The 24,179-nt window shown below is 33.0% G+C and overlaps 1 protein-coding gene and 1 long non-coding RNA gene across 4 annotated transcripts; both read left to right on the forward strand.

Moving 5' to 3' along the window:
- Window positions 1–1,540: 1,540 nt before the first annotated feature.
- LOC144998636 (uncharacterized) lies at window positions 1,541–3,860 on the forward strand. 2 transcript variants are annotated; one of them, XR_013660386.1, is made up of 5 exons: window positions 1,541–1,877; window positions 2,205–2,421; window positions 2,523–2,607; window positions 2,691–2,918; window positions 3,557–3,860. It is a non-coding gene; the product is annotated as an uncharacterized LOC144998636 (long non-coding RNA). The 2 variants fall into 2 exon arrangements; XR_013660385.1 differs by having other exon boundaries at window positions 2,205–2,607.
- Window positions 3,861–6,582: 2,722 nt separating this feature from the next.
- LOC145048591 (P-loop containing nucleoside triphosphate hydrolases superfamily protein) lies at window positions 6,583–9,717 on the forward strand. 2 transcript variants are annotated; one of them, XM_078997123.1, is made up of 12 exons: window positions 6,583–6,739; window positions 7,461–7,597; window positions 7,687–7,730; window positions 7,829–7,906; window positions 8,043–8,235; window positions 8,321–8,351; window positions 8,434–8,492; window positions 8,578–8,651; window positions 8,761–8,847; window positions 9,188–9,249; window positions 9,329–9,357; window positions 9,471–9,717. In XM_078997123.1, exons 1-12 carry the CDS (start codon window positions 6,685–6,687, stop codon window positions 9,555–9,557), a joined length of 936 nt encoding a protein of 311 aa, XP_078853249.1. In that variant the 5' UTR covers window positions 6,583–6,684; the 3' UTR covers window positions 9,558–9,717. The 2 variants fall into 2 exon arrangements, with proteins under 2 accessions (XP_078853249.1, XP_078853247.1); XM_078997121.1 differs by having other exon boundaries at window positions 6,584–6,739; window positions 7,455–7,597.
- The last annotated feature ends 14,462 nt before the right edge of the window (window positions 9,718–24,179 follow it).

The raw sequence follows: 24,179 nt of genomic DNA on the forward strand, positions 1-24,179 counted from the left end.
ATGAAGAACGCCATCGGTTTCCCAGAATGATCAGAAGCATTGATTGCACATATTGGAAATGAAAAAATTGTTCGGTGGCATGGAAAGGGCAATACGCAAGTGGTCATCACGAATCACCTTCGTTGGTTTTAGAGGTTGTTGCTTCTCAAAATTTATAGATTTGGCATGCATTTTTTCGGGTTGCGGGTTCCAACAACGACATCAACGTACTTGATCAGTCGCCAATATTCGAAGATCTTTTGAATGAAAAGGCCCCGAATGCTCCTTTCACGGTGAATGGAAACGAATACAAATATGGGTATTACCTTACAGATGGAATAAATTCTCAGTATTTCACATTCGTGAAGGCATTCCACCACCCGGTTGAAGAACGAGACAATTTTTTTAAGAGAAGACAAGAAGGAGCACATAAGGATGTGGAACGTGCTTTTGGAGTGCTGAAGGCGAAGTGGCATATAGTTGAACATGCAGCACGATCATTGGATTTAGAAACTCTACGATATATCACGTATGCATGTATCATGATGCATAGCATGATAGTAGAAGATAAAGGATGAAATATTGAACACTATATCCCAACAGAGCCTAGACACGTTCAATTTCAATCGGGAACAACAGAGTATTTGCATCGAGCCGTTGACATTCAGGATACAAATAAACACAGACAACTTCGAGAGGACTTAACAGATTATATCTTCTATGGTAACGATAACGATAACGAATAATGTTTAGTTTTTAAAAAAATGTTTTTTATAAATAGCATTGTATTTTTCTTGGGTTTTTTTTTTTTTTTTTTTTTTTGGATGTTATTTGTAATTTAATTTATATGTTATTTTTAATTTTTAAAATTTATTTTTATTCTATGTTATTTATAGTTTTTAAACATTATGTTTTATTTATTATGTTATATTTAAAATATATTTGTTTAAATTAAAAAAATTGGAAAAAAAATAAAAAAGAAATTATAAAGAGGTAAAAAAGTTGGTGATGGTGATCATTTCCCACTTGGTGTTATAACCATTGGTGATGTGACATATAGTGTTATAACTAATTACCCACATCTTATACTCTTATAGGATTTCCGCAAGTCATGTTATCCCTAATTTGTCTACTAATTAAGGGGGTGTTTGGCTTGTCTTTTGAAAGGGCAAAAGTTCTTTTTGGAAAAGATAAATAGCAAAAGATGTTTGGTAAATATATTTTAAAAGTGACTTTTGGATTTGAGATAGAAGGTTAAATGACTTTTTGGAAAAGTTAGAAAAACCTGACTTTTTGTAACTTTTCCAAAAAGTTCTTTTGCTTCTCAAAAAGACAAGCCAAACACCCCTAAGACTCTCACATGTAGTTGTATTTGATTAGCATTTTAACCTATTGGTTTAAGAAAAAATTGATAGGACAATTTTTGGTAAAAACAATATATAGTATGTTCAAACCATTAATAAAAAAAATATTAATAAATAAACATTTCAATAAATTTAAGTTCTTGTATTCCAAAAAAGAATTAAAAACTTTAAAATTTATAAGTTGTAATTAAGAAAATGTTAATTATGGAAAGCTTTTATAATATTTGACCGTTAGAAGTCGAAAGGGTTGGCTTCGTATTCCCGCAATATATACGTTCTTCAGATATCCCGCTCTCAACCGATACCCAAAAAAGCCCCCGAAAATCGATGGCGATATCTGCAACTCCTCCGCTCCCAGGAGACCAAAGCATCACCTTCCTTCGCCGGAGATCTAAGAAACCTTTGGAATTCGAAGGAACTGGTTTTTAGTTGAGTGTTATATATACGTTTTACACTGCCGGAGACGTAAACACCCACAACTTTCAAATGAGACTCTCATTCATCTCTCTAGTCCAAGAAATTATCAAGATCGTTGTAAGTTTTTCTAGGGTTTTTTGTGATTTAAGATATTGTAATTTCGTTTTAAATTAAAATTGTTTAAATAAGAAAGAATCAAAGGTTAATTGTTATTCTTCTTTATCTTATTTTATATTCTCTCTACTCGTTGGGGTTTCTACTTTCTAGTAAGACCCACTCCGATTTGCTTATGATTTGCTTATTCATGACTGAATGTGTTTTTGTGATGTAGACCAGGGCTCAGGTTATGTCCTCATAAGAAAATTTTGGAAGTGTAAAATCAGTTTATGTGTGAAATTCTGTATGTATTTGTAACTGATAAATGTTTCATGTTATCTCATATAGGAGGGATAAGAAACTTGCTTTGGACTAGCAGATTAAATTTTCACTTTATCAATTTTGACTGAATGAGCTCGAAACTCGGCAGCAGCATTGACTCTTTTGAATATTTTTTGACTGAATGAGCTTAATCAGAACAAATGTGTAAGACTTAATTCGGTAAGGTCGTTTCTTTTTTTACTTAATGCAGAATGTCAAGGAAAGAAGGCTTTTCCCATTAGAGGTAGTTGTAACCTTTAAGTTACAATAAACCTATTCCATGTCTATAAAAATGCAAGTTTTGAAGTTTTGATGGTGAATTAATGCTTTTTTTTAATGCTTTAGGTAGTGTTTGATAATTGGTACGATTTTAATAATGAATGAAGTGGCGTATTTCTTTGGTCTACAGCAAAAGAGAGCGAAGTGGCAAGTAGGATTGTTATGTTTGTGTTTTTTCCCCAATTCTACAAAAGTTATAAATTATTTAACTAAACAGTGTTTTTATTTGTTTAGGCATACGCTATTGTGAAGAACTATGGTGAGAAGGTGCTTATTCAGGTTACTTAATAAGTTGATAAATGAGTGGTCATATTAGTCTTTGATCTTCTTTGAAAATACATGCCACCCAATTTCTCATTTTGCCCCTTGCTATAAACCAGTAAACTCTGGGGCTTATCAGACAGCTCCTGTAATTCCCAAAGCACGCTTTGTATTTTGGCGAGTCAAATATAAAGGTTACAGGTGAGTTGATTACTTCATCTTTATTGGATTTGGATGTTATTATTGTTATTGTTATTGTTATTACATTTCAGGCAAACTGATATTTTTTGCAGTCACTGTTGAAACTGGGTAGATTTTTGAAAGTAAAATGTTGTAAAAAGATGATAGAGTTATAGTCTAGACCTGATAGAGATGAATTAGGACAATTGAGTAGGAATCTGATTGAATGATTAGAGTAAAATCACTCCAAAAACAGAATACCTAACCACTTCTTAACTGTCCTTATTTATACTTGTAATCACCACCGACTTAGCTAAAAGGACTATAATGCCCTTGATTCAGACAGTCACAACAGTTACTTCCTATTTCTTGAAGGAAATTGCAATTAGATTCGCAAACCATCTTTATTATCATTTCTCACTTGTCCCTTTTACTTTAGTTCTCTAGGGATAAATTTCAGTAAGTAGCAGCATACTTCTTCTATTTCCATATGTTAAGAAAGTATGTATTTCATCTTATTCTTTCTGGTGGCTTACTTTAATTTTACTCTTCTTTCTAAGTTTGTGTGCTTCTTACAAGTTCTGTTTTTTTTTTTTTTTTTTTTTTTTTTTTTGTATTTAGATAAAACATACATAAACACTCTTTCTGTTTTTTAAAAGGAACAATATGGATTGATTTTCATATCAGATACGAGGACACGGAAAGGTAATTAACTTCAAATTCTCTTTGTTGTCTTGTTACTGTGTTTCCAGCTAATTCCTTTTGTATTGTAGCAATCCTGACCTGTGTTGGATGCAATTAATTTCTTGATGTGATATTATTATTCTTTTTATTTAAATTGGGTATCATGTTTTGGGATTCTTTAGTTACTTTATTTCTATTATGGGTATTTTTCTGTTGTACAAATTGGTGTGATTGGTATGTAATGTATTCAGCAGTGTAAGTTGATGTTTTAGATTTCAACCACCATGTCGTTGTAATTAGGATCTACTTCAGATTTGTTTGTCAACTTACTTCATTATATTTCACTAGATGTGAATTTTTGAAAATTCTCTAAATAATTTTCATTTCTCTTTCTAAAATTATACGCATCTATCTACCTTTTTTAATGGTTATGTGTTGACGATTGATGTGCATGGATAATGACGTCTTCAATTTTCTGGATTTGTGTTTATATCTGTGTTTGACTTGATAGAAAATGCGTCCATTAGCGATATATCCTTTGCTAGACTGATGGTAGTACATATAATATAGTTATCACTTTTATTATTATTATTATTTTTTGTAATTATTAGATTGTTTATTATATATGTACATATAATATAGTTATCACTTTTATTTTTATTATTATTATTATTATTATTATTATTATTATTATTATTATTATTATTTGTAATTATTAGATTGTTTATTATATATGTAGTAGTAAGATATATTTTATTTGTTCTTAACATGTCTCAATCTTTTCTGCTGAAATTTGATCTATTTTATTTGTTCTTAACATGTCTCAAGTTTCCATGTAGACCAAATAAGTCAAAATATATTTATGATTTTTGAAATGTGATCTGCTTAATTTCAGGTTTAGCATTCCCTCCTCTTTAACATCTATAGTGGAGAGGGAGTTTCTTGCTACAATTAAACATGTTTTTATTGTCAGCTTGGTGGTTTAACCGTTTAGGCCCAAAAAGGGTTTTTTTTTTTTTTTTTTTTTTTTTTTTTTTTTTTTTTTGCACTTTTGGTCCTTATTTAATGGTTTCATAATGCTTTTTACTACCCCGGTGGTCGTCAACTCTTCTAAAATGACCATTTTGTCATCTCTCATATTTTCATTTTCATGGAGTGTGATGAAATTTCAACGAAATTCCTCCAAAAACTATTGTCATATATGTTGAAGGAGCATACCTAAACCCTAAGTCCTTAAAAGAATCTTTTTGAACTTCTTGTAGCATCTCCAGTATTTGCATCATTGGCTAAGAGGTAGCTTGTTAAAAATATGTGTAATTATGGATTCTAAATTATTAATTAATCAAACATTAAGTTACTAATATTCATATTCTAATAATCTTGAATGTTTTGTATATTGCATCATTAATCCATTTAGGCTTGTTAGAATTGGATTGTCTTTTGCAGCAACTGGTTGTGGGATTTTATTTGACTTTTGGTCCATCACAGTCCGTAGAATAGGAGCTGACTGTCTCAATTTTCAAAGGTATATTTGACTTCTTCTTCTTATTTATTTATTTATTTATTTTGCTCGTTAGATTAAGGGGGTGTTTGGGATTGCTTTTGAAAACAGTTATTGACTTTTTGAAAAGCTAATAAGTCAAAAAAGTGTTTGGCAAACTCAAAAACACTTTAGAATAGTTTTTTCTATAAGCTTGAAAAAACATTTTCTAATAAGAATGTAAAACTTGGTTTTTTGAACTTATTTATGACTTTTTAACCAAAATAACTTCAAAAAACATTTTTTTCAGCCAAACACTTTTGAACTTATTGACTTGTTGGCTTTTCATTATAAAAACTAATCCAAATACTTTTTAAAAAACTCATTTTACCACCACTATAAGTCAACAAACATTTTTATCTAAAAGCAATTTTAGAGTTCAAAAAACACTCCGAAACACCCCCTAAATCACCTTAATAACTTTCCAAGCTGGTTGGTGTTGGTGAGGCTTCTTTCACCTCTATTTTTTTGCTCATTGATTTTGTGTGGCAATTTGTATTTTTTATTTTAAATGATGTATATGTTTACTTTAGAATTTATATGACAATTTGTATTTTTTATAATTGTTTTATCTAGTAGTACAAGAGACAACATAAAGGTAATATGGTTATTTTTTTACCATTCACCAGTCAGTCAGAAAAATAATAAAACAACATGGTTTCGATCAAATATGGATTCAACCAACACTAAACTCAACCAACAACTATCAAACGACTCTTAAGGTGTTATTTTATGTTTTGAACCCAAAAAGTAATGATATTATTAATAATACAATAAGATTCTATTTTATGTTTCTCAAAGATAGTATATTACGTTTGTTTTTTGAAAAACCTTTAATTGTTGATCATATTTTTGTTTTTTGAAAAACCTTTAATTGTTGATCATATTTTTGAAAAGTTTATGTATTCTATTGTCAAGGTAACCCTTGACCGGCTGATAACTTGTTACCGGCTAAAATCACCCTTACGACAAACAATGTGGGTGAGTGATGGAGGAAAGGTTTTGAAACTGCATTAGTAACACCACACCTTGGGTGCTGGGTATGAAAGGTTTTTTTTTTGATAAAATAAGACAAATGGTGAATATATTCTTCGGTCTAAGAAGAAATATGAAGGTTTTATTTTAATGAAGTTATTTTGTTTGGGAAAAGTTATTACTCAATTTAAAAGATGTCCTTTTAACTTAAGAGATGAGATGTATTTTTTTTTTTTTTTCTTAACGATAGAGAGAGTTTAGAATAAAACACCATATGATTCATTAGTTTTTGTATGGAAAATTTTCTATCAAAGATTTTATATTAACTAAAAATGTTTTTTCAATGTGAAATTTTCTATATAAGTTTTAGATAAATTAAACAAATTTGGTGGGTCATCGGACCGCCTTTACCTATTGTTAATAGTTAGTTTCGATAAAATTTGAGAATGAGTAAAAAGGATATTTAATTTTTCTTTACTTAATTACGTGGTAACAAACAACACGAGGACCAGCCACGGGGCGCTTCAGCCGTCAAATGAATTGCTTGCTTCCCAGTCCACTCTCTCGTTTCTCCACTGTTTCCTGACGATGGATGTCTCTTCCTTCTCCACGAGCCCAAGGCGATGCCGCCTTCCTTCCTCAGGTCTATCTCTTGTCAATTTCACAATCTGAATATGCATCTATATGTGTGTGCGTATGTTTATAGTATATGTTAGGCGTAATACGAGATTGTTGATGAATTCGTTTCGTTTGTAGCCGACCAGAACGATGCGTTCTTGTTACTCTTCGAATTCGCTGATAACGCAATCTCTAAATTTTAATTTCAAAATTGATTGATGTTGCTGTCGTTTCGCATCCTTGATTTGAGGGCTATTTTAGATGATTCGCCCTGCTCTTTAATTCTAAAACATAAGCAAATGATTCAAAACTTTCATGTACTGTACTCCTTCCATTCGGATAATATGATTCCACATTTCATTTGTGTTGAACGTATCGTCTGTTAGGCGTAATACCAGATTTTAAATTTGTAATCGAGTTATTTCGCTTGTAGCTGATTGAAATGAGGATTAATTGTTGTTATTGTTCAAATTCGATGATACTGATATATGATTAATTCGTGCCTTGTTGATATATGTTTGTAATGATTGATCTAAATCAAATTAAGTTTGATAGAGATTTCATGAAAGCCTTGCTGTGTTAATTTTGTTCTCAATTTCATTTGTGTGTCTTTATCATCTGTTCTCTTGCAACCATTACAACAACTAGTCCGTTCTTTAAAACACTAAAACTAGCTGTTTGAATTTGCACACACATACAACATAATATGCACAGCTAAGTTTGAGTAATACTAACTAAAGCTGTAGATATGGTGGTGCTCAAGAAACATGGTGTCTCTCAATGCTATCAACAAGGCTCTGTATCCATGTTGCGTAATAAAAGCAGACCTCAGCCTTCACTAAATCAAAGTCTACTCTTAAGGCATAAGAAGTACCCTGTTCAGGTCCAATATCATTTTTTCTTACCCTTTCCATTGCATTTGTCTGCTATACATATATATATTTGTCTCATAGATTAATTATCTATTTTCAGGTGCTATGCAGCCAGAAGAAAGACATCCCTATAGTAGAGGCTCGGTGTGTCATCTTTAAAAGTAGTTATTGTTTTCAGGTGTTATGCATTTTAGTATTTTTGAAAGTCTGGTTTTAGAAGAGTCTCCCTTCCATTTCTCCAGGACCATGGATGAAATATATGATACTTTGGCTGAACGTGTGGTGCCAACTGCAGCTTCAGGAACAAATACCAGTGCAATGTAAGTTTTAGTATTCAAATATTAATCTATCTTTATTCTTTGGGTGCATGACTATAATGACATTTTTTTAATAAATTTGAAATATAATATGCATGTGGTTGATGTAAAGATTATGTGGTTATGTTTATGGATGCAGTCATATTGTGGGATTAGCTGGGCCTCCAGGGGCTGGAAAAACCACTATTGCTTCAGAGGTGGCTAAGAGAGTAAACAAGTTATGGCCTCAAAAATCATGTGCATTTGATTCACAGGTTCAACCTCCACAAATTGCTGTTGTTCTTCCCATGGATGGCTTCCATCTTTATCGCCATCAGCTTGATTCAATGGAGGTCCTTTTTCTGTCAACTCCTTCTTTCCAAATCAATTTCTTTTCAACTCTGAATGTTTTTTTTTTTTTTTTTTTTTTACTTTTAGGATCCAAAGGAAGCCCATGCAAGAAGGGGAGGTGTGCTTCTTCGTTTATTATTTATTCCAATCACTTGATAAATAACTAAAAGAAAAACATTTTTCATGTTTCAAAATATCAGCTCCATGGACGTTTAATCCTGAGTTGTTCTTAAAATGCCTCAAGACACTGAGGGAGCAGGTAACTGTGCCTTTTTTTTTTTTATTATTATTCATTTAATTTAATTGTCATTTGATTATTTGATTAATTGCAAATTCCAAATCAGGGGTCGGTTTATGCTCCATCTTTTGACCATGGTGTTGGAGACCCAGTTGAAGATGATATCTTCATAAATGTTCAGTAAGTATTCATGTATTATTATATTTCAGAAAATTCCACGTCATCTTTTTTTTTTTTTTTTTTTTGTGATAGTGCCACATCATCATTTGCATCGCTATTCTATCTGCAGGCATAAAGTTGTGATAGTTGAAGGCAATTATCTACTTCTAGAAGATGGTGCTTGGAAAGAAATTGCATCAATGTTAGACGAGAAATGGTAAATCTGCTACCCCCTCCAGTTTTTTCTAGTTACAAATTTGGTCCCTACATTTCACTCAAAATAATCGCTAGTTCATTGCAAATTGTGAAATCATTTTATATGGGTCTAGGAAAATGCAAGCTTAAGGACTACTTTAAACTTCAAAGTTTGGGATGAACTTACGATTTTGAGTAAAACAGAGGGACCGAATTTGTAAATTAGTCTTTAATAATAATAATAAAGTTATTTAAATTTCATAGATTGTTTTTTTGGTTCAGATACTACTTTTATGTATTTTAGCAAGAAATTAATGTGTTAATAAAATAAAAATATTATTCTGGTTTGAAATTTGGTGAAGGTTTGTAGATGTTGACATTGACATAGCAATGGAACGTGTTTTGAAGAGACATATATCAACTGGTAATTAAATGCAAGCACATGATCATGAAAATTATTTTACAATTATTAATTAATAATTGGTTTTCCAATTTTCTGTTAGGCAACACCCCTGAATTCGCCAAACAACGGGTACACTTTTTACATGCTTTTTTTTTTTTTTTTTTTTTTTTTTTTTTTTTATTATTTGCTTGACCATTATTTAATTATTTTTTGGCTGGTAAAAAATATAAATTTACATGCAGATCGAGTACAATGACAGGCCAAATGCAGAACTTATTTTCAAATCGAAGAAAAAAGCTGACTTGATAATCAAGTCAATTGCTCTTTGAAGGTCAAAATCCACATTTTCCATGCATGTATTATGTATGTATCAATGATATTGTTTTGTGTTTTAGATTATTGCAAAATAGTTCAGCGTTTATGAATGACTAATTGAAATGCCACTAGTTTTGTGAAAATAACTAGAAAATAGTTTATTATTTATTATTATTTTATGGTTGTTATGACTTTAGATAGCTGAAATATATCCAAACATTAGTTTTTGCAGCTGTTGTTGCTAGTTGCTACAACTGATTCCTTAATATATAAATATATAAAATATTTAACCATTTAAAAAGAGGAACGAATATTTATATTGGGACAAGGTCATTCATTGGTTTGAAATAAACAAAAATAAAAAAGACAAGGAAATAAAGAAAACCTTTTCCTCATAATTGGTTTGTTGGATGACCTTTATTTAATTAATTTTGTTCATAAATGTTATTACTTATTTTAATTATTAATTTATTATGGAGGATATTTGCGTTTATATATAAAAAAATAAACATTTGTTTGATATCCAAAAGCTAAAGAAATATTTGTTATTCGCAAGTTTATGTGTGTCCTTTTATATGGTATTTGATATTTAATGGAGTAAAGTACGCAATACTTTAATCTATTACCATATTCGTTTGAATCATAAGAAGATGAAAACAATAATATTAAGTAAGTATAATATAATGTTGTTTTGAATACTTCATTCCAAGTATATATCGTGTATGAAGGATGAAGAAGTAACAAGCACATGAAACTTATGTCATTAGGGAAGTGGTGTTGAGTTCACACGCCTCCATCTCAACTTTAGCAAGGAAGAGAAAGTCCGGAAGAAAAAATGATGAGATTCAACAACATCACTATTTAGGGATTAACAAGAAAAACTAGAACTATACTATTTTATTTTGTTTACATTTCTTTTGAACACAAAATAAATATATATAATTTATATAATAAAATCTTATAACGTTTCTTAAAATATATATTAAAAAAGGACAAATCCTCATGAACAAGCCATTAAGCATTTTATACTTCGGAATCTGTCATATAATCAACAAATATTCTGTAAGAGATGAGATTCAACATCATCACTATTTAGGATAGTTGTGACATATTTTTATGCTATCATTTTTTTATTCTTTTAATTTGACATTAATGCTTTGTACTTATAGTCAAAACATTTGTCCGTTTAGTGTAATTTATGAACACGGATAATTATGTACTTGTAAGTATACAATTATAATACGAAAGCTTCAAAGGCTTTAAAACCATATTGTGAAACACTAATGTGTTTATATTTTAAATTCATTAGTAAACTATAATAAATAAAATTAATTTATACATAGTATTTTTTTTCATACACAACAATTTATACTTTAAAATATGTTATATCTTTACAAAACATAAATTATTATATACATAGAAAAAGTTATTACGTATATAATCACTTCCCATAAAAAATCGTTACTAAAACCACAATAGTATTTCAAATCTATTCTTTCTTTTTTTTTTAATCTAATGATTTTTTACAGCGATTTCTGAAAACTGGATTTATAAAATCGGTGTTTTCTACATTTGTTGCATTTTACTCCGTATTACACAAAACATTAATTGTCCTGTTTTTTCTTTTTGCATTGATTGATTCCGTAGACAAATTGGGGTGTATAAAAATTTGGTGGGGATAGGCACGAGGCATCCAAAGTTATACAAGCTTGTACTCAATGCATCAACAAATGTACCTTTGGACCGGAATGTGAATAAATGGAAATTGGGAAGGGCGCATAATTGAATTGCATTTCTGGAATAGTTGGGTCAAATGAGGCATAAAGGAACGATGGGCCCCAAATCCACTCAATGCCCGATACCATGTACCCATGTACGTGTGTGTGAGGTGTGCCTGCCATTATGCTATTATTAATGTGGAGCCCAAAAATATAATACCACACCAAACTTTATATGTATAAATGGTTAAAAAAAAAAAGTTTAATTAAGGCAATTTAAAGGTAAAATTGTCAATACATTGTATTTTCTGCGGATTGATAAAAACATTTCATAGATACATTACCTTTCTTCAAAACAACACAAATCATTAAATACAAATTTTCTAACATGTGTGAGTTCATAAGTTACGAGAGATGCCTATAATATAAATTAAATCATTTTAATAGATCTATAAATTATTTGCATATATGTCGTATAATAAAAATTGATCTGACACTTAACTCTTAAGTTAACCGAATCTACATAGTATCTAGAACATTATCAAGTAACTGTCAAAAAAATCTTTTTTTTTTTTAACTTTATAGTTTAAATGTCTTAAAATAAAAAAATAATAATAATAACTCTACAAAATTCTTTAAATACTTTATAATCAATTTAGTCATTATATGGTTTTTTATTCAATTAACTCCCAAAAATCAGAAATTATATTCGGTTTAACTTTTCACCGGTCGACAAGTTATCTTACTTTCAAATTTTTACATTTTTTATCGACATTCTAAATTTTATTATAAATTTAATCTAAAATTTTCACCTTTTATCTATATTTCAAAATTTTATTTTGATTTCATCCTAAATTTAAGTTTTTTACATTTGTTTTCTAAAATCTATATTTTGTTTGTAATACAAAACCATATTTATACAACAACAAAAAAACATATTTTCTACCAAAAAAAAAAAAAAAAAAAAAAAAAACCCTTCTTTTTTTCTATATTATGTTTTTAAAGACATTTTTGTATACAAAATACTCAAGATTCTAAATAATGTTATGTGTGACTTGACAACAATATTAAATCTTATTTTTTTACGAGTCGTGGCGAAACATGTTGTTTGTAAGGCGTGACTTAAGACGATAATTTTGAATATAATTATTAATTTTATATTTATATTCTATGACTATTCAATTTTATACACATATATTATTTAAGGCGGCATTTTATTAAAATTTGGCGACAAGTGTAAGCCTTAGAATAATGACAAACTTTTTTAGAACCTTGAAAATACATATATAAAAACTTTTTTTAAAAACATTTTTATATTCAAAATACCTATTTATAAAAATATTTTTTTTTTATTTTAAATACCTATTTATAAAAATGTAGTTATGTAAAAATACGTAAAATAAACTTACGTAAAATGCATTATTCTACCCATATATCCCTTAAAAAAACATTTATAATATAGGTATTTATTAAGTATATAATATAGGTATTTACAAAAACCTTTTTTTTAAACATTTTTATATTCAAAATACCTATTTATAAAAATATTTTTTTATTTTAAATACTTATTTATAAAAATGTAGTTATGTAAAAATACGTGAAATAAACTTATGTAAAATGCATTATTCTACCCATATATCCCTTAAAAAAACTTTTATAATATAGGTATTTATTAAGGTTGTAGAAGTCGTTACTCGGTACCTGTTCGGCCGACTACTGAGTAACGAGTACTCGGGAGTACTCGGATTTGGTAAATCATGTAGAAATATTTTTAGGGAAATTATATATGTCAAAATCATAAGGTAAAACCATAAGTTGATTGAAACATGTAAAAAATTACATAAATATAAATACACAAAAACTAAAAAACATATAATGGTTTCACTTTGTGAGAAATTACAAAAAATTTAAGATACATATGTAGTAATAATCACATGTGTGTGTTAAATAATAATTCATTAAGTATATCATACATATTAATCACCGAGTTGACCGAATTTACAACATTATTCAGTTCAGTAAAGGGCCGATCGGGGAGTACTCAGGATTTTGTAACTCGCATCGGTAAGGAGCCGAGTAGCGAGTACTCGGATGAGTAATTGGCCAACCAGGCAAGTTTTACAACACTGTATGTATGTATATATATATATATATATATATATATATATATATATATATATATATATATATATATATATATATATATATATATATATATACGTTTTTATATACAATTTTACAAAATACGTGTTTGTATACTAATATATTTATTATAAAATATGTGTTTGTATATATTTTTTATAAGATACGTGTTTGTATACTTTTTTTTTATAAAAATAGATTATATATATATATATATATATATATATATATATATATATATATATATATATATATATATATATATATATATATATATATATATGTATTTAAATGCACTCATTTTTTATTTTTTTTTTGCATATTTAATAAATACATTTTTTTATAAAAGTTTTTAAATGTATATATGTGTATAATAATGTATTTTACATAAATATATGTCACATTTTCACATAACTATGTTTTTGTAAATAGGTATTTCAAATAAAATAATGTTTTTTAAATACATATTTTGCATAAAAAAAGTTTTTTTTTAATGTTTTAATACATATATTTTGCATATTAATGTATTTATTTTAATATTATAGAGAAAAAAGAAAGTTTTTTTTTTTTTTTTTTTTTTTTTGTGAAAAATATGTTCTTTTTGTATAAATATGATTTTATACAAAAAAAAACATATTTGAAAAATGTTTTTTTTTTTTTTTTAAATTAACATCTGAAAACTCACGGTAAAAATTTTCATTTTTGAAACCAATCAAAAACCATAAGCGTTTACAAATCATAGTTTCCAAAAGTCATAAACTTGAATTAGAGTATCCCAAAATCATAATCTCATAGAATCCAGGATGATGTGCACGATCAAGCTTTCATCTTCTCCCGATCATCTGAAGTACCTAAAACATAAAACTGAAACTATAAGTATGAAGGTTAGTGTGTTCTCCCAAAGTACTACCATACAAACAGATAACATATACAATCATGCATGATGGGTCCAATCGGTCATCATACTAAACTACCCTCGGGTCTACAAGTTTCCGGTTTGATTACCTCTACCCTATAACCTTCCGGTTAGAATGCCCCGGCCCATAACCTTTTGGTTGGAATGCCTCGATTGGTTGACTGAAAACACATAGCAGTACAATCTCAAACCAACCATAGCATGTCTAAAATACATAACAAATAACATGAATCCAACAATAGATAATCATATAATCTGTCAGCAGACAACAGGAAGATCTACAAATCACTACCACATAGCAACGTCCTATATACTATGATACAAATCTAACAGAACACTACAACATAATAACATCCTATATACCAGGATACACAATCTAGTGGGCCGACATTAGTGTCTTCGACCCACAAGTACAATGAGGAAAACTCACCTGAATTGAAGAACTCTGAAACACTACGATACGATCCCTTTTTTTGCACTACTTGGACCCACAAATACACTAAAACCAAAACCAGATAAAATATTAATCATAGTCCAAAATCCTCAAGTTTGACCCAAACTCAAACTTGGTCAAAAAGTCAACGGTCAACGAAAGTCAAAGCCTAAGATTGGCTGTGTACGCCCATCGTACTCCATATACTCCCAATGTACGTGATTCAAGTCCAGTACGCCAAGCATACTCCCAGGTACGCCCAACGTACCTTAAGACCTTTTTTCTAGAACTCAAATCTAGACTCAAAACATCTACTTAAGTCATAAAGTTTCCACCTTTATGACTTTTCATGGCTAGAAAAAGGTCCAAAAGCCAAAACCCTAACTTATTAATCCATTAAGACATCATAACTCTTCAATGGAAGGGATAGAAGGGCCAAGATCAAATTTTTATGGTTCCTAATGGTCCCATAAAGTTTCCAAATTTATCCATTAGAATGGTCTCAACAACCAATATCTAGTCTCTAAGTCTCCAAGGGACCAAAAGTGCATCGTTTTCAACTTAATCCATTAAATCCAAGTCTCCAACCTTCAGATCTAAATCGATATGACATTTAGATGGATAAAGTTTCCAACTTTATCCATGACAAGGTCACAAACTTTCAAGATCTAAACTTTATGCACTTAAAGTGACCAAAAACTCATAACACCCAAAACTAGCTAAATCTAACAAATGCATCATCAAGATTCAAACTTTATACCTCTAGAAGAAATATCTTATGGGTTTGGAGCATAACAACATCCTATGTGATCATGCAACCCTAATTACTGTGGATCTAAGATTTTCTCTAATTATACATACAAATAGAACTTCCAAAACAATAACCCTAATACTAGCATAAAATTTCAAATTTCAATATGAAACTAGGGTTAGAATGTTACTTTGCTTGTTATCTCGTAATAACAAGGATTCCACGGATGATCTTGACTCTTGAAAACTTAGTGCCCTAAGTGTTTCACCTCTAATGGAGTTACAAACACCAAAAGCAAAGTATAAGTGAGAGAGAGGGGGGAAATTCGGCTAGGGTTTCTCTTGGGAAGCAGTGGCCGAATTTGGGAGGTTTGGGGTTCCTTAAATAGTTGTGGCTGCTAGGGTTTTTAGGTGGAAACCCTAATTGCTTACTTAGGCTCCAAGCAGCCCATGAACCTACCTTCTAGAAGGCCTTGGACGATTTCTATAGGTCCTCCTATAGATTTTGTCCAACCCTTTCCAAGGGAGTCCATCAGCCCAGTTTGAAACTATCAATGAATTGCAAAACCAGTCCCCATACTTTTAACCAGTTCCTTTAGTCCTAAAATTAATACCAAATTAATTTTTGATTAAATAATATGATTTCTAATTAATATATTATTCTTATAAGATATTAATAAATCATTAAATAACCTCTTTCTCCAAAAGTCATCCTTTCAAGTTGCTATGGTGAAGGCAACTCAAAAGGACCATACTACTATCAAATCAAGTACATACCAATTATAGTTATGGGCTTAGACACCTAATCCAACAGTCTTCCACTTGGATAAGTCTAATAACTATAAATTCAAGTACGACTCCAGAATCTGATTAGCAATCGTAGCTTTCAAAAGTCATTGTCGAACTCTGACCTAGTCATTGACGCGTACTTTAGATAAGGGATCATATAATCCTCCCTTCTGCAAGATATCGTGTGGAGAAAGGCATGGAATAGAATCATTCTCAATGTCCAACAGTTTGTTTCCCGATTTATTATTTTTCTGACATCGAACTTAACTGAACACATCAATTCAGTCTTGACCGGGCTCGACACATAAGTCAACACAAAATCATCGAGGGGCCCAATATATCGCATTCACCTCTTTGGATAAAAGGAACAGATAAAATTTAAGTTATATGCTTGTACTATTTACTCATCAAATCGCACACAACAATACATTTTATAACATCAAGATACTGTTGCGTTTACGTATTATCAATGCACAACCAACTCGTAAACAACAACTCATATATCTCGTTTTAAAGATTATACGATATTATTGTTCACAATCACTCATGATAAATACCATGAAATGATTCAAATGAGTGTGGGTTTAATCCAATACTCAAATTCTATTTCAGGAGTACTCATGAACGTTGCAGCAAACATTTGCTATGTCTAAGCACTTAGACAGTCTACAAGACAATTCATGACAGCCTTACTTCATAACTTACTTCCAAAGTATGAACGGCTGTGGATAATTTGAACAATCCAATCAGGATGCAAAACATGCAAAAGCAAAACACAAAATAAACAATTGACAAAAGATAGTAAAGTTTACTCATAAATAAATCTTCCATTACTTAATCATCAAAAGTCAATTACATTTATATTGTTACAAATTTCTAACTATCTATCTAATCACTAAAACTAATATCATCCTTCAGACCAATGCTCCTTGCATGCTTTTCATGCTTAATCCTACACAGACCCTTTGTGAAAGGAATCTGAAGGATTCTATTATGACGATAATCTCTTGAAGATGAGGAGTCCTTCTTCTACACGATGTCTGATGAAATGATATTTTATGTCAATATGTCAGGATCTGCCATGATTCCTCGGTTCCTTGGTTAAGGCAACCGCTCCTTCATTATCACATAAAATTTCCATAGGATTCTTTATGGTTGGTACAACTCCAAGGTCTCCAATGAAGTTCTTCTTCCATATTACCTCCTTTGATTCTTCGCTCGCATCTACGTACTCTGATTCGCACGTGGAATTAGCCATGATCTCCTGTTTGGAACTTTTCCAAGTAACTGCTCCTCCAATAAGGGTAAACACCCAGCCTGATTGAGAACAGAAGTTGTCTCATTCGGTCTGAAAGTTGGTGTCACTATACCCTGTCACTCTCAAGTCTTCACTTCCACCAAGTACACGGACCCAGTTATTAGTCCTTTACAAATACTTAAGAATGTTCTTAACTGCTGTCCAATGAGCTTTACCCAGATTCCCTTGATATCAACATACCATGCTCAACACAAAATCCACATCAGTGCGAGTACATGTCATATCGTACATGATCGAGCCAACGCAGAAGCATATGGTACTCGACTTATTTCCGCTATCTCAGCATCAATACTCGGTTACTCAGTTTGGTATTGCTCTGGATTGGTAACTCCCCTTTCTTGGAATTCTGCATGTGAAAACTTTTAACATCTTGTCCAAGTAAGTACTTTGACTAAGTCCAATTAGTCTTTTACTCCTATTTTCTTAAAATCCCTATCCCTATAATATAAGAAACTTCCCATAGATCCTTCATAGTGAAACACTTTCCAAGCTAGGACTTAACTTCCTGCAAGGTCAGAACATCGTTTCCTATGAGTAGTATGTCAACGACATACAAAACGAGAAAGTTAACTATACTCCCACTAGATTTGACATACATAGAGGACTCATCCTCACTCCTAGAGAAACCAAACTCTTTGTGTTTCTCATCAAAACAAAGATTCCATCTACGAGATGCTTGCTTCAATCCATGAATGGATTTCTCAAGTTTGCACACTCTATTAGGGTATTTAACATCCACAAAACCTTATGGGTGACACATGTAAACAACTTTGTAACATTCCAATTCAGATATTACCTTTGAAGCCCTTGAAATTTCAAATATTGTAAAATAATCCTCTTAAGTACGTTGGGCGTACTTCATGTGTACACTTAGCGTACCATGCATGGATGATCACGAAGGGCCAACACGTACGCTGGGCATACCAAAGGGTATGCGGGGTGTACATGATGGATGTTCAAACCATAATTTCTATACTTAAGACCTATATAAGCATCCTTATCTCATTTGAGCCTCACTCTAACCAGCCACCTTCATATTCAAACGCCCCTAAAAACCCTAAAATCATTATATAATGTGTTCTTGAGATTTTGATTGGTTAAACATTATCCTTGTTGCGTGTTAGCTACAAAGAAGAAGAGGAAACAAGCTTAAACGAGGGAGAGCTTTTGGATCTTTCATTTTGAGCAACCTAGGAAGCTTAAGGAGGTAAAATGCTTTCGCATTGGTTATCATTTCCATTTCTATAGTTAGGTTTTCTCCTAAGTCCCCTTTTTGTGTTCTTGAACCACCTCTTGAGAGTTTGAGCAGCTCCAGAGCTTCGGGAGGATGTATCTGAAGTCCTTTTGTTCCATTCATGGCATAAAAATGGAGTCTTGGTGGGTGTTTTGACCTCATGTATGGATTAAGACTATTGGAAATGTCTTAATGGGTTGTTGGGAGCATAGGGGCCGTACAAAGGCATAAAGTTGCCAACTTTATGTCTTAAGACATCTTAATGAGACTAGATATAAGGTTTGGACATTAGAACATAAAGTATTAAGCACTTAATGGAAAATGTGCTTAATATGTTTGTATGTTGGGTGTAACTTAGAGTACGCTGTGCGTACCAGGGTGGTACGCAAGGCATACACATAGCAAATGGACTCGGACTTGTTTTGGGCTTGTAAACTTTTAGGCCTTAATTAGTTATTGGGCCTGGTCACATTTTGGATCTAGTGGGCTAACTTATCTGTTTTGATCCATGGATACTATGGTTGGTCCTTATTAGGCCATGAGGCCCATTAATGATTTTGTACATGGACTTTATACCCATTAACAAATGAAGAGTTTTTGGGCCATTATGAAAGGACATGGGGCTTGGGTTCTTCAATTGGATTGTGTTAAGTCCTAACCTTGGGTTATATTATTATTATTCAACACGGGTGGTTACAGACTGTTAGGAGAGCAGATTTCGGATTCAGCTGTCAAAGTTGAGTCTCGTCATCATACCAATGGGTCAAAAGCACCAAGGCTGGCCCATTTTATGTTATGTGGTACACTAGCTAAAGTTATGGTACGAGGCATGATAGTTGGTTATGTGCTAAGAAGTATGCTAGATGTATATGTGGTATGCTTGTATGGAAGACCATGGGAGAGCCCATGACAACTGGATGTAAGACCATGTGGAGAGCCCATGGCTTTCCTACTAAAGACCATGGGGAGCCCATAGCAACTGGATGTAAGACCATGTGGCGAGCCCATGGCTTTCTAATTAAAGACCATTAGAGAGCCAATGGCACTTAGGTGTAAGACCATGTGGGGAGCCCATGGCATCCTAGAGTAAGACCTAGGGGACGAGCCCACGACATCCTTATATGTTTGTATGCATGGTTGTTGTGATATATGTAGCTTTTATAGCTAATATGATTGTGTGTTTATATGGGTTGTGTGGGGTATGATCTGGGAAACTCACTAAGCATTAGCTTACAGTTTGTGGATTTGTTTCAGGTACATCTGAGCCCAACTGCAAGGGTAAGGCTTGATGGCGTGGCGTGCACTCTCTCTCAGGAATTTTTATGGGACACTCTGATAAGTTGAAATAACATTGTAGTTAATATGAATTTTGAAAACAATTGTATTTGGGATTTCATGATTTTTCCAAAGTATTTTGGTTAATCAAAAATGAAAAAAAAAATTCTTTTGAAAATTAGGTCATTAAAAGTTGGTATCAAAGTCTTGGTTTAAGGGATTCGAGCACACCCTCGGGTGTTTCGGGACTCAAACTACGGAAATGGTAAAATTGTTTTCAAAAATAAAAACTAAAACTTTTAAGGAATGGAACAGAGGAGAATGCAACGCACGTGATTAGCCGAGCCAAGTAAGTAATTCTCCAGTATGTTAGCCATGTTATAATGATATTTGATATATGATAATCGTATGGATCTTGCTATGTGTATGCTTTAAAAATTGTATACGGTTAGGAGCTTATAGCCTTAGAATGATTGATTTGGCCTTATTTCCTGTTCCTTGTTTGGTTGTGGACCTAGGATAGAATCTCTTATTCGAAAGTCTATTTGATCCTTTTCTATGTATAATTTGCATGCATAAAGGCAAACTGTTATGATTGATTGATTTGGGTAGAGAAAATCTTAGGATAACCTAGGATTTGAGCTATACGGTATCCTATAAGATATGGATTGTTTTGGGATGAATTACAGTTATCGGGTATACCCTTGGGAAATGTACATGTAGGTGTGGAAGGTAGTATTGGGCTCGTACTACTGAAAGCACAGGACCTGTACCCGAACTGAGGTTAGATCTGGAAGTTCTAAGGAGGACCGGTGTGGGAGGATCCCCTCTATTGAGATCCTGATCATTATGTTTTGTGGTAATACAGTACAATATGGTGGTGACACAGTTCAGAGCAGGGGGGTCAGGATCGGGATCTGGATCTGGGTTAGGCGATGGTACCAAGCCCATCGACGAGAAGCTGCGTAAGCTAATCGCAGCTGAGGTTATGAGGGGCATCCTTAACGTCACCCAAATCATTTTTGGGACGGGTCAGGAGGGTATGATGGTGATTATGGAGGAGAGGCTCATGTCATTCAGAGACAAGATTGTTGCGTGCCAGGTCGGGGCCCAAACTTCCTCGTTCTGGGAGTTCAAGGCACGTGGGGCGCCAGAGTTTTTTGGGGTTAGGGACCCCATTGTTAGCCGACGCTAGGTGGCGAATATAGAGAATGCCCAGCGCACGAGTTCTTGCTCGGATGCGGTAAAGGTGGGTTTTGCTTCATGTATGCTAAGATAGCCCGAGATTGGTGGGGAGTGGTGACTAGTCAGGTGGGATAAGCCATTGTTGCTGAGATGACATGGTTCGAGTTTGTTCGGTGATTTGACTTAGAGTTTGCACCACTTAGAGAGTTTTAATGGCTAGTGAGGAAGTTTCATGACCTATAACACCAAGACTATGGTGGAGATCTCCGCCATATTTCAGGATCGAGCATTGTTGATCCCACAGTATGCCACCGATGAAGATGTGAGGAGGAGGAGGTATCATTCCATGTTAATGGATGATATCTGAGAGTTTGTGAGCTTCACAGGGTGCAAAACCCTGAATGAAATGGTGGAGAAGGCCCGTGAGCGGGAGATGGAGTTTCATGACATATCTGTTTCGAGTAGAGCTTGATGCCCTGCAGGGCCCGATTACAAGTGGGGCCCATTATATGTTTGATATATATGGTATGTAGTGTTTTGGGGAACTCACTAAGCTTCATGCTTAAGATTTTCAGTTTATGTTTCAGGTACTTTCGGATCCAAGGGGAAGAGCTCGCGGTGATCGCATCGCACACACCACATTGTTTCGAATTTTATTTGACTCTTATGTATATAGATGTTTTGGTTACACTTTGATTCTATTATGGTTTTATAAAACATGTTTGGGATGATGGTTTTATTATAATTAAAATAAAAAATTTGGTCTTAATTTTTGGGATGTTTCAAGTTGGTATCAGAGCCTTGGTTTGAGGGATTCGGGGACACTCTTGGGTGTGTCTGAACTCAAACCGAGGATTTAGTAGGTTTTTATAAAAGGAATGTTTTATAAAAAGGAATTTTCTAACAAAAGAAAAGGGGTGTGGTGCATGCAATCGACCAAGATCAAGTAAATTTTCCCAAAATACCCATACATGTTTTATGATATGCTTGATTTTTGAATCTATGAATCACATGCTAGATTAGGGCTAAGGATCTAGGAGAGATGCCTTTGTATGCCTGCAATATGAGCTTGTAGACTTTCATGCTAGTATTAATCAACCAGTGATAGGATGACATGTATAGGTTATGCTTGATTTCGATTACTTAATGCTCAAATGCTACTTGCTTTGTGCTTTTTCGGAGTTCTCATTAACCTCGGCTAACTAGTAAGCGAATATTATAAGTTACATATTATTGAGACTAGATAATTTTAGAAGGTTAGGTTTTAACTCTATTTCATAACTCTTGTTTGAGTCCAACCTTTGTAGTGTGAGACCTTTCTTTCGAAGAATTATCTGGTATCAGTGATATGTAACTGTATTCGTGAGCTAGTTACAGGGGATTAGAAGGGTTTCCTTTTGCAAATGATGGCGAATATTGGTGTGGTGATTTCCGTAAGAAATGCCTAGGAAGAGATTTAGTGTTAGGAGCCTTGTCTTGTTGAGGGTTGTATGTATGGATTGATGGGTTTTGAGCATTACATCAATCCTATGGTGCACATGCAAACCCTAAAGCTTTGGATATAGGTTTCTCTAAATGTACATGCAAATCATCCAAAGTTATAAACCCTAGATCTAGCATACAAAATCTGAAAATAGCAAATAAAACAAGTGTAGATGATTACCTTGATTGTTGATTGAAGATCTTGAGCTTTTGAGAATCCTAGCACATCAAATGTTGTGCCTCTAATAGATCACAAACACCAAAGCAAGTTGGAGAATAATAGACACGGAGAGAGAGAGAGAGAGAGAGAGAGATAGATAGAGAAAGAGAGAGAGAGAAAGCTAAAATTGACTCCTAGAACTCTTAGGGTCATGGTGTAGCCGAAAATAGGTAGCTTAGGCTCTAAGCAGCCCATAAGAATCTTCTGGAATCCCTACCTTGGACGTATTCTTAAGGCCATATCCCCAAGAATTCGTCCACCCTATCTCTAGGGTTTCCTCAGCCTACTTGGCAACTATCCAATAATTACAATATCAGTCCCCTAGCTGTAACAACCGGAAATTTTAGGTATTATACTTATTGTTTTTATTTTGAGTTTTGAGGAAGAACTCGGCGAGTTGGTGCATAGACTCGCCGAGTAGAGACGCGATTTATCATCCAAATTAATGACCGGACTCGACGAGTCACAATGGTGGACTTGGCGAGTCAGCGCTATTTAATGAAACCCTAATTTGTCAGGTTTGGGGCCTATTTAAAGGGCCTTATGGCCGTCATTTGTGCTCACCAGCCCCCAGAGCAAAACCCTAGTGCATTTGAGCGTTTGAAGTGAGAGAAGGAGCCATTATCAACCATTGGAGGTGTTGTTTAGCAAGGGAAAGGAAGTTTTAGCCAAGAGGAAGCAAGAGGAACAACTTCCTGAAGATTTGAGGTCCAGAACATCACATTTGAGGTACCATTTTTGACCCCTTTTCTGTTAAGGTGATGTTCATGTTGATTTAGGGTTTGTTGAGCCCTTTTGTGGCTAGATCTAGTGCCCATTTGGTCCCATAAGCGAGTTAGGTTCTAAATCTGGACCCTTAGAGGTCCAGAGTGTCCCCTTGTCCAAGCTTTTTATGAATCCATGGAGGTTTTGGGTTGGGATCTTTGTGTTTGAGGTCAAAACACCATTTATGAGTCGTTAGGTGTGATATGAGAGCTAAGACATGAACTTTACGTGATAAATAAGCTTGGAAGGACTGGATCTATGAGTTAGTGGAACAGATCTGACCTCAGAAGGTCATTTGGGGTTGTGCATGGAATGCACTCGTCGAGTCCATTGGCAGACTCGACGAGTTAGTGCAGGTTGTTCAGGGATTTTGAACCAGGGGTTGAGTAACCGAGTTGGGTGAGTGACT

This window comes from Lactuca saligna, chromosome 5 (assembly GCF_052625555.1).
Source record: "Lactuca saligna cultivar CGN05327 chromosome 5, ASM5262555v1, whole genome shotgun sequence".
NCBI lineage: Eukaryota > Viridiplantae > Streptophyta > Magnoliopsida > Asterales > Asteraceae > Lactuca > Lactuca saligna.

Bases quoted from the DNA above. Each gene is read 5' to 3' on its own strand.
- LOC145048591 (XM_078997121.1), top strand. From the start codon at position 6,685: ATGGATGTCTCTTCCTTCTCCACGAGCCCAAGGCGATGCCGCCTTCCT. The intron at 7,907-8,042 runs GTAAGTTTTAGT...TTATGGATGCAG, and splicing joins GGAACAAATACCAGTGCAAT to TCATATTGTGGGATTAGCTG. The intron at 9,250-9,328 runs GTAATTAAATGC...ATTTTCTGTTAG, and splicing joins GAAGAGACATATATCAACTG to GCAACACCCCTGAATTCGCC.